The sequence below is a fragment of the Rana temporaria genome, chromosome 4, assembly GCF_905171775.1.
Source record: "Rana temporaria chromosome 4, aRanTem1.1, whole genome shotgun sequence".
Classification (NCBI taxonomy): domain Eukaryota; kingdom Metazoa; phylum Chordata; class Amphibia; order Anura; family Ranidae; genus Rana; species Rana temporaria.
Genome location: NC_053492.1, coordinates 209,154,045 through 209,171,089, shown reverse-complemented (window position 1 = coordinate 209,171,089; position 17,045 = coordinate 209,154,045). Strand labels below are relative to the sequence as shown.

Genomic DNA, 17,045 nt, shown 5'->3' with positions numbered 1-17,045 from the left:
GGGACGAGCGAGCGCCCCCCCCCCCTCCTGAGCCGTGCCAGGCCGCATGCCCTCAACATGGGGGGGTTGGGTGCTCTGGGGCAGGGGGGCGCACTGCGGGCCCCCCCACCCCAGAGCACCCTGTCCCCATGTTGATGAATCTGGGAGTCCCCTCAAATAAGGGGGCCCCCAGATACCGGCCCCCCACCCTAAGTGAATGGATATGGGGTACATCGTACCCCTACCCATTCACCTGGAGGCAAAAAGTAAAAGTTAGTAAACACACAACACAAGGGTTTTTAAAATAATTATTCTGCTCCGGAGGCCCCCCCTGTCTTCTTTATTAGCTCTAATACCAGGGGGGGCTTCTTCCGCTCTCCGGGGGTCTTCTTCCACTCTCCGGGGGGGTTTCTTCTTCCGCTCTCCGGGGGGGGGCTTCTCCGCTCTCCGGGGGTCTTCTTCTATCTTCGCCGCTCTCCGCTGTTGACTCGGCGAACCCCGGTTCTTCTGCAGCTGTCCGGTGCCTTCTTCTTCAGCGCTGGCTGCCTGCTATCTTTGTGTGTTAGCTCAATTAGTAACAGGCAGCCAGCGCGGTCTTCTGTGACGTCAGGTTCTTCATCTCCCCTCTTCCGATGTTGACTCGTCGCCTCTTGTCACTGTAATGATGGAAGCGCGCCTTGCATCCCATTTATATAGGCATCACCGTCCCATCATGCTCCGGTAGGTACCCACGTGGTGGGTGCACGTGGGTAGGCACCCACCACGTGGGTACCTGCCCCATATCCATTCACTTAGGGTGGGGGGCCGGTATCTGGGGGCCCCCTTATTTGAGGGGACTCCCAGATTCCGATAAGCCCCCGCCCGCAGGCCCCGACAACCAACGGCAAGGGTTGTCGGGAAGAGGTCCTGTCCTCATCAACATGGGGACAGGGTGCTCTGGGGTGGGGGGGCCCGCAGTGCGCCCCCCTGCCCCAGAGCACCCAACCCCCCCATGTTGAGGGCATGCGGCCTGGCACGGCTCAGGAGGGGGGCACTCGCTCGTCCCCACTCCCTTCCTGGCCGGCCGGGTAGCGTGCTTTGGATACGGGTCTGGTATGGATTGTAGGGGGACCCCCTACGTCGATTTTTTGTCTCCTTACAACCCATACCAGACCTAAGGGCCTGGTATGCTCCTGGGGGGGGGGAACCCATGCCGGTTTTTTCTTTGAAAATTGGCATGGAGTTCTCCCTCTCAGGAATGCATGCTGAGCGACGCTGTCATTTTTTTTATAATTATTTGTTTTCCCGGCGCGTATATTTTTTTTCACCCGTCGCAACTTTAGTGTCCCGTCGCAATCCACAAAGCCGCCCGGCGTCAATTACGTTCGCGCGCTGCACGTCGGGAAAATTACGTCACATGCATGCGCAGTACGGCCGGCGCGGGAGCGCACCTCATTTAAATTTTAAACGCCCCCCAGAGAGGAGGACCGCCTTGCGACGGCGGCACTTAAGTTACACGGCCTGAAATTTCTAGGTAAGTGCTTTGAAGATCGGGCACTTAGGTAGAGATTTTAAGTCAGTGTAACTTAACTGCTGAAAGTTAAGTTAGGCAGCTTTTTTGGGAATCAGGCCCAGTGTTCCTCGCCACTTCTCCCAATATCATAAGAAATCTACTGAAGGCCTAAAAGTATGAATTGTGGAACAGATGCCTAAGAACTTGTCAGAGGCTGAGCAATTCCATAGGCTCTGCGAACACGAAACATATTGGATTTATTCTCTCGATACTCTTTCACCAGGGGGACTCAACAAGAAACTAGATGCATCTACTATATTATAAAATTTTTCCACAATATTTCCCCTTTTTTTCCCCTCTTTTTCCCTATCATGATGGTTTTCATATAACATACTTTTCTGTTGGAGGTTCGTCCCAATAATAAGGAAACATAGGGGGTTATTTACTAAGGGCAAATCCACTTTGCACTACAAGTGCAAAGTGCACTTGAAATTGCACTGAAAGTGTACTTGGAAGTGCAGTCGCTGTAGATCTGAGGGAGACGTGCAAGGAAAATAAAAAAAACAGCATTTTAGCTTGTACATGATTGGTTAATAAAATCAGCAAAGCTTCCCCTTATTTCAGATTTACCCCTCAGATTACATTTTTGTAAATAACCCCCATAGTGTTACTGTTAACATCTAATTTCCCTGCCCCCTTTTTATTTTTTTATATATATATATATATATATATCTTTTGTGGCCCCCAAGTGCCGCTCAGGACTAAGAATGAGCATGGGTGTGTTATTTGGATATACAGTATTTATCGACGTATAACACGCACCTTCACTTTAAAGCGGTGGTTCACCCTAAAAAAACATGTTTCTACCATGAAATCCAGCATACTAGCGTGAGCTACAGTTTCCCTTTATTTATTTTTTGCGCCGTACTCACTGTTTAATCCTGTAGTTAAGTTTCAGACTCCCCGCGGGGAATGGGCGTTCCTATGCAGAGGGGAACATGATTGACGGCCGGCTATGGCGCGTCACGCTTCCCGAGTAGGACTCGGCTCTTCACGGCGCTATACGGCGCCTGCGCACAGACTAGGAGCTGACTGCGCAGGCGCCGTGAAGAGCCAAGTCCTATTTTGGCTATTTACGGGAAGCATGATGCGCCATAGCAGGCCGTCAATCATGTTCCCCTCTGCATAGGAACGCCTACTAGTCTGAAACTTAACTACGGGATTAAACAGTGAGTACGGCGCAAAAAAATAAAATAAAGGCATACTGTAGCTCGCGCTAGTATGCTGGATGGCATGTTAGAACAAATTTTTTTTTTTTTTTAGGGTGAACCCCCGCTTTAAGAAGGAAGTTTCAGGATTTTAAATAAAGAACTGTGAAGCAAAATAAGGGCCAGTGCCCATCAATGCCGCCTAATCAGTGCCCATCCATCTGCAGCCTTACCATTGCCATGAATGCAGCCTCACCATTGCCCCAGTGCAGGCTGATCGATGCCCTGGGGGCCACAAAAGATATATATCCAAATTACCAGAGGGGCCATATTAAACCGTAACGTGGGCTGCAATTGGCCCGCGGGACGGATTTTGGACATGCCTGTGCTAAACCATAGGCGGTTAACAGTCTGTTGATATCTATATTATTTTAGCTCTGGGTATTTCATGTTGGAAAGTATGTCAGATCCTTTCCACTAGATGGCAGTGTTCCAAGGCATATATAAGGATGTTATAAGGCAAAGTCTCACTAGCTTGACAAAGGAGCGCGCCCTGAGTTCCATCTACCAGTGTGCATGCTCCAAAGCGCTGTTGCAACCCACCAGTGATGTCATCATGCCCGGCGCTGCGTTCTAGCCCTCACCATCGGCCTGAACCAAGCCTTGGTTTTATCGCCGTGGTTCCAGAGATCCTGCTGGATAGGATTTCTCCCCCACAGGCAGAAAAAGCAGCTCTTCAGAATGCCGCTCTGCAGTGAACGCCACACCAGTGTGGATGGACTTGTGGCCTTACTTCCTTAACCTCCATGTAAGTGGATAATGCACCTGTATCTCATTAAAATGTTTACAGTTCTAACCTAGAGGTGCCTATGTTTCTATTCTCTTATGAGCTCTCATGGTACTCACCACAGCACATTCACATTTTCTTATTCTATATTTGGTTCATGTTTCTGTCTAGTGCTTGTGTAGCAGAATCTCAATGATACGCTCTGTAGCATATCATATGTAATACATTTTGTCAGTCTGTAGGCGAATTTCTTCCGTCAAACATTATCTATCAAGTGGGGCTTAATTGTCTTTCCTGCATAAGATAACACTAAGGCTTCTTTGCAAGGGTTTACTGAAAGATTACATACTACATATAATTGAATGAAGTAATTATGTGGATCCAGCAAGAAATCTAAAGCTTTAACACAAATCTAGATATAAATTATTCAAGTGTCAATTCTCACTAAGGGATTAAGTAGCCTGGGACTGTTTATTATAAAACTATCCCACAATTAAAGATCTCAACATTTCCATAGTATGCTTAGGAATTCTTTAGAAGTTTAATGTTATACCCCCATCATTTTTGTACATTAAAGTGGGAGTAAACTCCCTTGGTTGATGTTTACTTATAGGTAAGCCTATAAAAAGGCATACCTATAGATACAATAAATATATCCTAAATGTGCACCGTTTAGGAGATATTTACTTGACACGCAGTCGGTGACATCACCGGCGCATGCGCTCTGAAGGAATGGCATAGCTGCGCCGTTCCTTCAGAACACTGTCCCGTAAACAGTGTCCTACACCCATGCTCGGTAGTGGCCTCATCGCGGCTTGGACATTCATGCCACCAAAACCTGTGAACCCAGAAGGAACACCAGGTGAAGAGGGAAGCACCTACAACAGTGACAGCGCGCTGCTGGAAGGCTTAATTTTTAGGGAGGTCTGTCATAATGTGCTAGTATGCGCTGCCTGTGGCTCAATTTTTTTTAATTATTTGCTGCGGTTTACTAAAGTTTTAAGAAATGCAATGCTAATTTGCTGGCAGTTGGGTAAATTTTTAAAGGGAGAAACTAGTGAAACCTATTATACTGGTTTATAATATAAACTATACATAAACCTGTAATCTTGATATGCAGCACAAACAGGTCTACAGCTACAGTTCTTGTAAAGGGATATACTTTCTTTGGAACAGTATTTATTTTCTGCGGTATTTAGGTACCCCTAACAAGTCCCGCGTTTTTTAATTCCTTATAATATTAGGTGATTTAATTAATATCCCATGCTTAATCATTACCACGGCTGTTTTATCTTTGGGAAATCCTAAAATCACTAACTTTTGGAGTTTGTTAAGGACTAGAGTTGAGACTTTTTTTTATCTAGTTCCATTTTGAGTAGGTTTTTATTCACATCTTGAAAAAATACCAGTGTCCTATTACTGTAATGACATATATGTTGTCCATTGGTAGGGATTTCCATAGCCTAATAGCTAGAGGTTCAGTTTGGGCCACAATACATATACTAGGAATTATAGCCTTATCAACCATTAGAACCTGAATTCCATTACTTTCATAGCATCAAACACTAATAGGTGTATTGTGCTGGTCAACCAAAAGCTTAAAACTTGTATTAAAGGGTTGGTTCACTTTTACCAAAAAACTGCCTATGCAGGTAAGGGGGTGTCTGTGGATAAAAGCAAACTATGCAGCTTTGATCAAAGTTGAATAATACCTTTGCTATAGGTGTGGGCCATTTATGCACCTCCCAAAGCGGGAGAAAAAAAATCCTGGAGATGGCATCATCCTATCCTGCTGTGATGGTAGTGTCAGGTCACCTGTGGCCAGGTGACAAGTGCACTCCGTTGGGGTCAGGGATGCACCACAGGGTAGTGAACCCTATAACCGACTGCTGCTATCAGAGAGGAAGCGTGAACCGAAGATCCTCCAGGGCGCGGAGTCTAAGACCCAGCTTTGTGTTCACCAGAGCCTCTAGTGGTGAGGATGGCCTTCGCCGCAGCTGAATCCAGGTCGCGACCCCTGGGATCCCCTAGGTCACGCTCCGCAGGGAGAGAGGGGAAGCAGCAAGCAGGACAAGCGATAGTGATAGGTAGGCCAAGGTCAGGGCAACAGGCAGACAAGGGTAACCGAGGGACAGGCAAAAGGTCAGGATCACAGGCAAACAGGAGAAGTCAGGGACGAGCCAAAAGCGGTACACAGGAAGGTAATCATAGCACACTGCAGACAGGAACTTAAGCTAACAACACTGCAGACCTGTAGTGCGACAGTTAATATGGACTTCCTGGGATGGCCTGGGTGGGGCCATACAGGAAGGGGAAGTGATAAAAAGGCAACCAGAACAGAGTCAGGCCTCTAATGAACAGATGGAAACAGGTAAGCTGCCAGACTTTATTGCATATCCATGACAGGCAGGTCATTGCTAGGACACTCCCAGCTGATTCCTGAAACCCCCTGGCATGTGCTCTCTCTCTCTCTCCTGTCTCCTGAGCTCTGAGCTTAGTGATGCTGTTACAGAAGAGATAGTGGACCACACATGCGTTGGAGTTTGAGAGCATGCTTCTGTGATGGTGGGGTGAGCAGTAATGTCCTAGCAACAAGGCAGGATGGAATGATGCCATCTCTGGGAGTTTCTTTGGCCAAGTTGGCCAGGGAATTGCTGTATGTAAATGGCCTACTCCTATAACAAGGACTATATACAACAACAGATCATTCATCAAAATAATCACTATCCAAAATAATCACTATCCACTAACAAATCAACCTTTCATCTATTGTTTTAAAGTTTTACAATTTGGAACTTAAGTTCTCTGTTTGATATAGTATAAACACTGCTACATTTTTTTTTTTGAGGGACAATATAGGTAAAACTTGCATGCTTTCAAGATAAAATTCAATGTTTAAACCTCATATATGCCATGGATATTATACGGTGACCCCTTACATTGTATGTGGCTAACAAAGGGATTTGGGCTCCAACCCCATCAGGATTGCTGTATTTTATGTTCTACTAGTATTTAGCATACATTTTCCTAGGGCTTCCATTACTTCTTCCACAACCACAAGGCATGTGACAACACTGCTCTTAGTGAGTGTGGGTGTATAAATGTGATGGGGATATTAGGTGGTAGTTTCCCCCAGAAACAGGATCTGGTGTTAATGGGATGTTAGATGGCAGCCTTCCCCAAAGGCAGGTTATGATGTGGATGAGATATTAGATGGTAGTCTCCCTCCAGAAGCAGGGTCTGATATGAATTGTGATAAGTACCCTGTAAAATGCTGCATAGCATACTACTTTATGAAATGAGCTCATATATATTTGGCTAGTACTGTACAGAATACGTTCTATTAATAGCTTATATGAAGGCTTGTAAGGATTTCAACATTATGACTGTGCAATGATAGTTCAACAAAAAGAAAATTATTGTAATTTTTTGTATAATGGGATAGAGATTAAAATTACATAAAATACAGTACAGATCCTTACACATTTCCACATATATTGGCACCAGAGTAAACCATTATTATAAAATCAAACTATAGAAACTTTTTTCAGTGCAGACAGATATCTTACCATGATTTCTATATCACATCCTACAACAGTAAGCACTAACTCCTGGTAGACACAAATTAGAGCACAAAAAAACCCTACTTGTACAAAAACATGTGTAAGTGTGTGCATATATAAATAGAGGGGGTTCTTACTTTCTTCAGAAAGGTCATTCTCCTCTGCTTCCCTCTCCATGTCCTTACACCAGTCTTCCATTCTTTTAGTTTCTGCATGGAGCAACTTCATAAACCATGTGCCATCTTGTCGACTAGGAGATATTCGCCCTGAGTCCACTGGTTCATGAGCAGGCTCTAGCCAAGGGTCTGGTGGTGGCAAATTTGATGTATCCACTGGGGTCCTATAATCCTCTCTGTAACTAAACAATCCCTGAGTCCGTACCGTTCTTACTGCACCATACTGAGTTGGGGTGCTAGGTTCAGAATGTCTTTGAAATGAAGATCCAAACTGTAGACCTTTATCCTCCATTGTGATGTGACCCGGGAAGCCCTCTAATTCAAGGTCAGCTTGTACAGCTGCAGTCACACTATTCGACCTTTTAAAACGTCCTTGCCTAAACAGATGAAATCATAGAAAGTTTAATAGATACTATAGTTTTACATCATTTTTACTACGTCAGCTTAGATTTTAAGAAGTACAGTAAGTTCTCTTGCTTTGTCCATTGTTAAAGATCTATGTCATTTTCTTTATATTTGACTATTGAAAGTTTAGAATGAAAATGCAAGTGTCCAAGTAATTTGAGGAACACATTCTCTTACATAATCCAGCTTAGGTGTATATGGCAGACATATACTGTATATAGTGTAATGGTTTTATTCATACTGCTATTCAAATGGAGTGCCTGGCAGCAGCCCTGACCCCTGCCAAAACAAAATCCCCTCCCTTTTCATTTTAAAAGCTGCGGCTGCATCATGGGGGATCGGGGATGTAGAAGCCTTTTGGATAGTATTTAGTTCCCCAGTGGGCCCCCTTCCAGGAGAGTGGTCCAGCTGTGGGCAGAACACTGCTAGAACAACATCAGTGCATGCATTGCATGCAACATCAGTGCAAAGATGCCTTAGGATGAAAGAGCAATTTGTAAAGGGTACAATGTCATGTTAAATGCCCTCAAGCGCTAAATGTTTCTAACATTTTTTAGAAAGACAACAGGGAAAAGGAGAAAAAAAGGGAATGGCAAAAGGGAAAAAAAGGTATTTATAATGTTTTTTTTATATTTATACAAACATGTTTTGCCTTTCATTTCCATTTTAAACTGAATGGGTTGTTTTACAAGGTGATCGTTTACAATCACTTTAAACTGAGCAAGCTTCTTTACAGTTTTCTTTTTAAGGTTTTTTAAAATTATTTTAAGGCTATATAAACTAACCATGAATCTGACGGAGTTTGCGTGATGACAGCCAGACCCTCTCGCAGGTAGGCATCTGTCCAATCGGATGTAACGTGCATACGGGGGAGGAGCTTTGTGACGTCACCCGCATCCTTTCCATTGCCGTTCACGGCTGTACACCACGGCTACATGCCATGCTTTTTTATGTTTTTTAATCCCATTCCCTATACCAGATGGTAGTCCTTCAGTGGATTTCTCTGTGCATATTGTCCAGTCCAGGATCTTTGGTTGTATAGTGAAATTTTTTACCCTTGGAATAAAATACAAACAGTCTACACTGAGATCGTGTTTTCTGTTGTTTTTTCAGATCTGATCGGATTACTTACCACTCTGCTGGATCCATCCGCATCTTCTCTCCTATGGTGAGACCAAGCTGTTTTGACCAGTTGTTAACGCAAATGGTCCATCCCATCTGGTAAGTAAGCATTTCTCTTGTTGGTGGAGGTTACATCACTTTAGTTTGAAGAGCTTTCGCTGTATCACTGGGTGTCATCTTCAGTTACTTTTATATGGACTTTCATTGCGCTGCACTTACATATTTTTTTTTACAGGCATCTGTGGTCAGCATGGAGTCTGTACCTATCACTGGCATGTTGCAAGGACTCTTGAACCTGTACCCAAGTGGAACGAAGACCACAGAGATGCTCCTCTAACGCAGGAATACTTTGAGGAGCAAATGCGTCAAGGCAACATGTATGGTTGAAAGCCATAATTTGCCAAAAACTGTGAAAATCGGGAAGTGGTATTGACAGCACTAATGTGAGCAAACTCCACCCAAGATAAGAGGTCTGACCGGTTGTTATGGTGGTCAGAATAATAGCAGCGTAGAAACTGCTCCAAGGCTTATTTGGCTCGTTCTGCGGCCTCATTGGTCTGTGGCTGATAAACAGAGGAGAAAGAAAGCTCAATTCCCAACTGTGCACAAATGGCCTGCCAAAATCTGGAGACAAACTGGCAACCCCTGTCCAAGATGATAACCTTGGGTAGCCCATGTAATCAAAAGATCTCCCGAGCAAAAATGGACGCCAGTTCTTTGGATGTGGGCAACTTTTTAAGTGGAATACAGTGTGACATTTTCGAGAACTGGTCAACCACCATAAGAATAACTGTTGCCCTGGGAGTTGGGTAACTCCACAATAAAATCCATAGACAGGTGGATCCAAGGCCTCTCTCCATTGGGTATGGGTTGTAGGAGACCCACTGGAAGGTGTTGTTTTGTCTTACACTGAGCATACACGGAACAATCGGCTACATCCGCGCAGAGACTAGGCCACCAGAATTGTTGGGAAATGGCCCAAATTATATGATTCTTCCCTGGGTGGCCAGCTGCCTTGGGAGAATGGTAATTCTGGAGCAAAGCAGCGCGGAGAATCTCAGGGACAAAGCAGAGGTCACAAGGTTTCTCGGGAGGAGATTGGATCTGAGCGGCAAGACTTCTTTCACCCAAAGGTAAAGTGAGACTGGTACGACCAGTTGCCAGAATATGATCGGGAGGTATCACAGGAACAGGAACTGACTCCATCTTGTAAGTGGAGAAAAACTGTCACGACAATGCATCAGCCCTTACATTCTTGGTACTGTGTAAGAATGAGTCTTGCCTGACCACAATAAAGGCACAATCTCTCCCTCCTTCTAAAGGCCCTCTCATCTGCAGAGAAACATGTGATGCCCAACTGCATGGATTCCACTTCACTGGCAGACTGGCAGGAATGGTAGGTGAGGGAGGCAAGGGTGGGACTGCAAAGCTTGCAGCCAAACACACAGGAGGCTTCCAAAAACGCTCCTTAACCACTTACCCCCCGGACCATATTGCTGCCCAAAGACCAGAGTACTTTTTGCGATTCGGGACTGCGTCGCTTTAACAGACAATTGCGCGGTCGTGCGACGTGGCTCCCAAACAAAATTGGCGTCCTTTTTTCCCCACAAATAGAGCTTTCTTTTGGTGGTATTTGATCACCTCTGCGGTTTTTAGTTTTTGCGCTATAAACAAAAATAGAGCGACAATTCTGAAAAAAAAGAATATTTTTTACATTTTGCTATAATAAATATCCCCCAAAAATATATAAAAAAACATTTTTTTTCCTCAGTTTAGGCCGATACGTTTTCTTCTACATATTTTTCGTAAAAAAAAATCACAATAAGCGTTTATTGATTGGTTTGCGCAAAAGTTATAGCGTTTACAAAATAGGGGGTATTTTTATGTCATTTTTATTATATTTTTTTTACTAGTAATGGCGGCGATCAGCGATTTTTTTTTTTCGGTACTGCGACATTATGGCGGACACTTCGGACACTTTTGACACATTTTTGGGACCATTGGCATTTTTATAGCGATCAGTGCTATAAAAATGCATTGGATTACTATAAAAATGCCACTGGCAGTGAAGGGGTTAACACTAGGGGGCGGGGAAGGGGTTAAGTATGCCTGGGTGTGTTCTTACTGTGTGGGGGGGGTGGCCTCACTAGGGGAAACACTGATCCTCGGTTCATACATTGTATGAACCGAAGATCAGCATTTCCCCTGCTGACAGGACCGGGAGCTGTGTGTTTACACACACAGCTCCCGGTCCCCACTCTGTACCGAGCGATCGCGTGTGCCCGGCGGCGATCGCGCCCGCCGGGCACACGCACGGGAGTCGGGAGCACGGGAGCCCCTAGTGGCGGCTGGGAGAGAGGACGTCATATTACGTGCTCTCGCCCAGCCGAGCCAACTTGTCGACGTATAACGGCGGTGGCCGGTCGGCAAGTGGTTAAGGAAGATCTCTCTCGGAGTCTGGAGTCAATCAGAATGGTAAACGTGATCAACTTCCCCAGATCTGTAGGTATGTCTCAGGCTGCTATGTCATCTTTGAGGATTTGTTATCTGAGTGATTATGAGAAATAGCAGCCACAAGGGCCTCATTGTTCCAAGCGACTTCTGCTGCCAGAGTACGGAATTCAATGGCGTAGACAGCAACAGTTCTGGTACTCTGTTTGATGGACATGAGGCTCTTGGCAGCAGAAGTGGAGTAAGCGGGAACTTCAAATACCCTTTTAAAGAAAGCCACAAACTCTGGGTAACTCATGACAATGGGTTTTTCCATCTCCCATAGAGGGTTTGCCCAAGCCAAGGCTCTATCAGAAAGCAAAGAAATGATGAAGCCTACTTTGCTTCTGTCCATGGGGAACGCCTGGGGCAGCATCTCAAAGTATCTCCCAACCTGGTTGAGAAACCATCTGTATTGAACTGGATCACCCCCAAATTGCTGGCGGGTGCCTGCACAGAGACTAGAGCGGCAGCTCCACATGTTGTACCGGAACAGCCACAGTGGAAGGATCCAGGTGAGCAGTGCGAATCAGAAGCGTCTGTAACGCTATTGAAAACTGATCCATGCAGTAATCCTGCTCATTCAATCTGAAAAAAATATTACCATTGGGTGGCTTGCTTGCATCTTCTGAATTCATGGCCTTCTCCTACTGTCAGCAACCATGAATCAGATGGAGACAGAAAATGCAGTACAGATCACACCTTTTAATATAGTGGTAAAAATGGTACAAATTGTAAACGCAGTCAAAACATAGCCAGGGTTCAGTAATTAAAGCACGTAGCCAGTGCAAGCCAATAAATCAGGAAGTCAGAGATCAGTGTAGTTGGAGACAGCAAACAGGATCAGGAACCAGGCAAGTCTTTAACAGGAACAGACCAGAGAATCTTCAGATATGTTGACCAAGGCCAAGGCATGAGCAAAATGAACCAGGCAGTTTAAATAGCCAGAAGGGGCTGGCTGACAAGCAGGAAACAATCACCAGGTGAGGCACTGTGGAAAGATGGGTGCTGGTAATTAACCGACAGCTGAGCACTGAGAAGGGAGGGCTAAGCTTGGTGATTAACCAAGAAATGTGGAAATAAAGGTAAACATTTTCAGGCGTTAAAGGTCATACTAATTTTGGAGCAAGGCTGGATTTGGACTTTTACATCATAACTGAGAGTATACTATCATTGGATGTGACCATGCCAATACACTGTAGTCTGCATGTTGGTGGATTTGTTTTAACCTTAGGGATAGTTAACACATTTGAACAGAACTTTGAGGGTTAACAGTATATAGGAATTAGAATTGTGTCCTCATGTGGTAAATAACTATCATGAATACCAGATTTCTGTATAGAAATGGAATCCAATATTAGGTATTAACGAAAGTGAGAGAAAAAGTGACAGAAAATGAAAAAAGGTGTGTAAGAGAGGGAAAAAAAGAGAATGCCTAATTTAGTTTATATAACCTTAAAATAATAATTAAAAAAAATTAAAAAGAAACTAATAAAGAAGCGTGCTCAGTTTAAAGTGATTGTAAATGATCACCTTGTAAAACAACCCATTCTGTTTAAAATAGAAATTAAAGGCAAAACATTTTTGTATAAATATAAAAAAAATTATAAATACCTTTTTTTCCCTTTTTAAGTGATCAAATTCCCTCTGTTCTCAGCTGCATAAGAGCTGGAGTTAGGAGAAGCAACAGCACTCTGAGCTTTCCAGTGACTGGCTGTGCAGCAGGGGCAATGTCAGCACAAGTCTGTTTATTGGAAGAGAGTACACAGAGTTCCCAGCATAGCTAGAGAACTGACCATGGTGTGCTCTCCTGCTTAGAGTGGTCATTTTTTAATAGAAAAGCAGATGGATTGGTAGGAACATCATAAAGGTAGCAATATAAAGTGAATCGGATACTTTCTCATACAAGTACATGGTACAGCAGGCACACATCAGAGATATGAAGTGTTGGGGTAACAAACGCTTTAATACTGAAAGAAGCCATTTTCAAATCAGTTAGGAAAGCTTGGGTTAGTGCAAACTTTACAACATTTTTATTATTTTTTCACTGCATTTTTGAATAAACTTATTAGTGTCTTAAGCTACCTGTATGGGTCATATAACAATAATAAACAACAACCAAAGACTTAAGCCCTGTACACATGATCGGTTTGTCTGATGAAAACGGACCGATGGACCGTTTTCATCGGATCAACCGATTGTGTGTGGGCCCCATCATTTTTTTTTCCATTGGTGAAAAAAAATAGAACCGGTTTTAAATTTTTCCTATGGATAAAAAAACGATAGAAAAAAACGATCGTCTGTGGGGAAGTCCATGGGTCAAAAATCCACGCATGCTCAGAATCAAGTCGACGCATGCTCGGAAGCATTGAACTTCATTTTTCTCAGCACGTCGTAGTGTTTTACGTCACCGCGTTGGACACGATCAGATTTTTAACTGATGGTGTGTAGGCAAGACTGATAAAGACTGATGAAAGTCAGCTTCATCGGATATCCGATGAAAAAATCCATCGGATTAGATTCCATCAGATATCCGATTATGTGTACAGGGCTTAAGGGATAATATAGCCATCAGAAAATTGTGCAGCATGGTTCATCGTGGATTTTACCTTTTTTCGTCTTCCACTTGTATCCCAACAGAATGATATTCTCTTCCTTTGCTTTCTGTATCCGAATCAGCTGCTTCCACCTAAATTATTAAAGAAGTTAAGAATAACTAGTAAAAAGCATTAAGAATTAGTATACTGACATCTTGTGAGTGTGAGAGCTCAGAAAGTATTGTACATGTAATATTGACACATCTCAGGTTCAGCTACATTATAAAACATCTGAAATTGAGGAGCTATTTTGTTGACTGAACACAGTGTAGTCTACTAGGCAGTAGCTTGAGAATATACCAAGATAGCAAGGATAACTTATCATACGTTTGTAAGTCTGTTAACTTGCTGCACATTTTCACTGGCAAGTTGTACACTTGCAGGCACTTGAATCACTAGTTCTAGTTGACACTTTTCCAATTTGTAGCAAATTTGCATGGCAAGTCTCTAGCAAGAGCAAAGTTGCAGTGGTGAGTCTACAGCAAGAGCTCTGTAACTTACATTGACCCCTGTGGTGGGATGACTATTGCACAACATAACTGAACCAGAACTTGCAGCAGATTTGCAGAAAGTTGGCCAAGAAAGTTGATCTAGAGTCATGCAATTATGCAACAAACTTGTGAAACCTGGCATGTCTAGCTATGGTTTAGGAAGTCATATTCAAACTTTCAGCACAATTGCTTGCTATCTAGGATGTTAGAACAATGAAGAAATGGCTGCACATCAATAGATTCCAAATGTTGTTTATTGGTCACCAAAATGACACCAGGAGACACTAACACAAAGTCTTGTACATGCGTTTCACACAGTACAATTTTGCTTAATCATTACAAAGACATATCCTGCTAAGTAAGCTTATACAGAGCCACCCTCTATAAACACAGATGTTCAAAGGGTGGTAACCACAAAAGAACCTAGGTCTTTCTATGAAGTAAACATACCATAAACAAATTTATAGTGATAATCAAAATAATTCATAGGTAAAGAAGTAAATAAGTAAATGAATAAAGGGTACCCACGTTGCACCAAACTGGAGGCAAAAAGGACCCAAATTCATAAAATCTAAATGATAAAAAAACACTATAATGTTGAATGAAGAATAAACAAAACACAAACAAATAAATAATGAAAAAAGAAAACTGCGTATATAAATATACCCAAGTGCAAATTTAATAAAAATGTATAAATCTATAACGTGATTTAGCAACAACCAATGAATAATTAAAAATTAATATAAAGAAACAATAAAATCATCAATGTTGAATTTATGGAAGTGTAGCTGATTTATGTGAGCCGCATGTGTATAAGTGAAAATAAAAAACAGATAATATATATAAGAATTATACAGACATTTTTTCCTAATGAATCAGTGAACATACCCAAATACACGTGCAGGACATTTATCAATAAATAGACACAAACATAATGCTAAGGGCGGAGGTATAATCTATCTATATATATAAAACCCAAGTGTGTGTATGTATGTATGTATGTATGTTCCAGCATCACGTCCAAACGGCTAAAGATATTAACATGAAACTTGGCACACATGTTACTTATATATCAGCAACAAACATAGGATAGGTGGTTTAACCCTTACCCACCCCCATTTGCCATGGTCGGGGTTTTTCTTTAAAGTCCCATTCAACTCTATGGGAAATACATGTTACTTCATGTTCCAGCATCACGTCCAAACGGCTAAAGATATTAACATGAAACTTGGCACACATCTTACTTATATGTCAGCAACAAACATAGGATAGGTGGTTTAACCCTTACCCACCCCCATTTGCCATGGTCGGGGTTTTTCTTTAAAGTCCCATTCAACTCTATGGGAAATACATGTTACTTCATAACTTCCAAACGGCTGTAGATATTTCGATAACACTTGGTCACATGTTACTTATATGTCCACTTAAACTATAGGATAGTTAATTTATCCCTTAACTACCCCCATTTGTGAGGGTCGGGGTTTTTGTTTAAAGTCCCATGCAAATCAATGGGAAATGTATGTTCCCACATAACTTCTGTACGCCTGGAGATATTTCAATAATACCTGGTACACATATTACTTATATGCCAAATAAAAATATGACAGTTAAATTAACCCTTACCTACACCCTTATATAAAAGATGGGTATATTTATATTACTATGATTTTCCTCCCCAAAAGGTTAAGATAGGAAGACCGGGCAACGCCGGGTATTCAGCTAGTGAGAAATACAAGACCATTATTCTAAGACACTATATTGGAGTATAAAGAAAACTGTAGCAATAATCCTCACATGGGGGGGGGGGGGGTTTCCTTTATGCATTCAAACCACTTAGCTTAAAGTGGAGCTAAGCCCTTCTATCCTTTACAGCCAAGGAAGCTGCCATCTTAGCCTCTGTCTGATATGCAGCTGCCATGGTGCTGCCCATGTAATCAGTTATGACACCAGCCATATCACACACAAATGATCACACACAACTGTGACAGTTATCATCCGCGGCATGTCTTGCATTTAAAAGTGGGAAACAGTCAAATAGATGTAATTCTGCTTTAGCAATGACAAAATGGTCAGCTTTTATTTATGTAAACCCTGCATCCCTGGGATCTGCAGGTAACTCTTGCAACAATTTGTGTCAAAGTGCATACATCTACAGTTGGAAAAAGTCTAAACCAAAATAAAAATCTGAAAGAGGAAGTAAAGCCTCTGTAAAGGCAAAGGCATAATGAGCAAGTATGCATAGCATACTAGCTCATTATGAATTACTTTCCTGAGATCGAAGCCCCCGCAGCAGTCCTCGTTTGCCTCCTCCGTCATCGCCATCTTTCCCAGAGTGACTTCCGGGTATCAGGGCTCCGGCGCTGTGACTGGCCGATGTTACATGCGCGGGAGCCGCCACTAACGGCATGATCCCATTAACTAACGGCCCGCTCAGTGCGCCTGCGCCGTTGTCTACATCGGTGCTGTCTTTTTTGCAAATATCTCCTAAACCGTGTAGGTTTAGGAGATATTTGTTGCACCTACAGGTAAGCCTTAATCTAGGCCTACCTGTAGGTAAAAGTGGTCTGTAGGGGTTTACAACCACTTGAAGCACACAAGCAAATATACAAAGGAAAGGTTAAAAAAAAAGGTTAGTTCTAGACTGGTATAATAAAAGCCATGACTTGAATCCCAGTATAATGTTGAAGCTGTATACTTTGGTTTCCTAGCTCCATTAAAGACCACTGCTTTCATAC

General features: G+C 42.9%; 1 protein-coding gene across 1 annotated transcript in view; it reads right to left on the bottom strand.

Moving 5' to 3' along the window:
* The window catches only part of DLGAP2 (DLG associated protein 2), a 197,465-nt gene that overhangs the window by 33,055 nt on the left and 147,365 nt on the right, over positions 1 to 17,045 (bottom strand). The window contains exons 7-8 of the mRNA XM_040349803.1: positions 13,832 to 13,911; positions 7,167 to 7,582 (exon numbers count right to left, since the gene is read on the bottom strand). Of these exons, the coding sequence (XP_040205737.1) occupies positions 7,167 to 7,582; positions 13,832 to 13,911 (496 nt within the window). The remainder of the gene's footprint in view (positions 1 to 7,166; positions 7,583 to 13,831; positions 13,912 to 17,045) is intronic.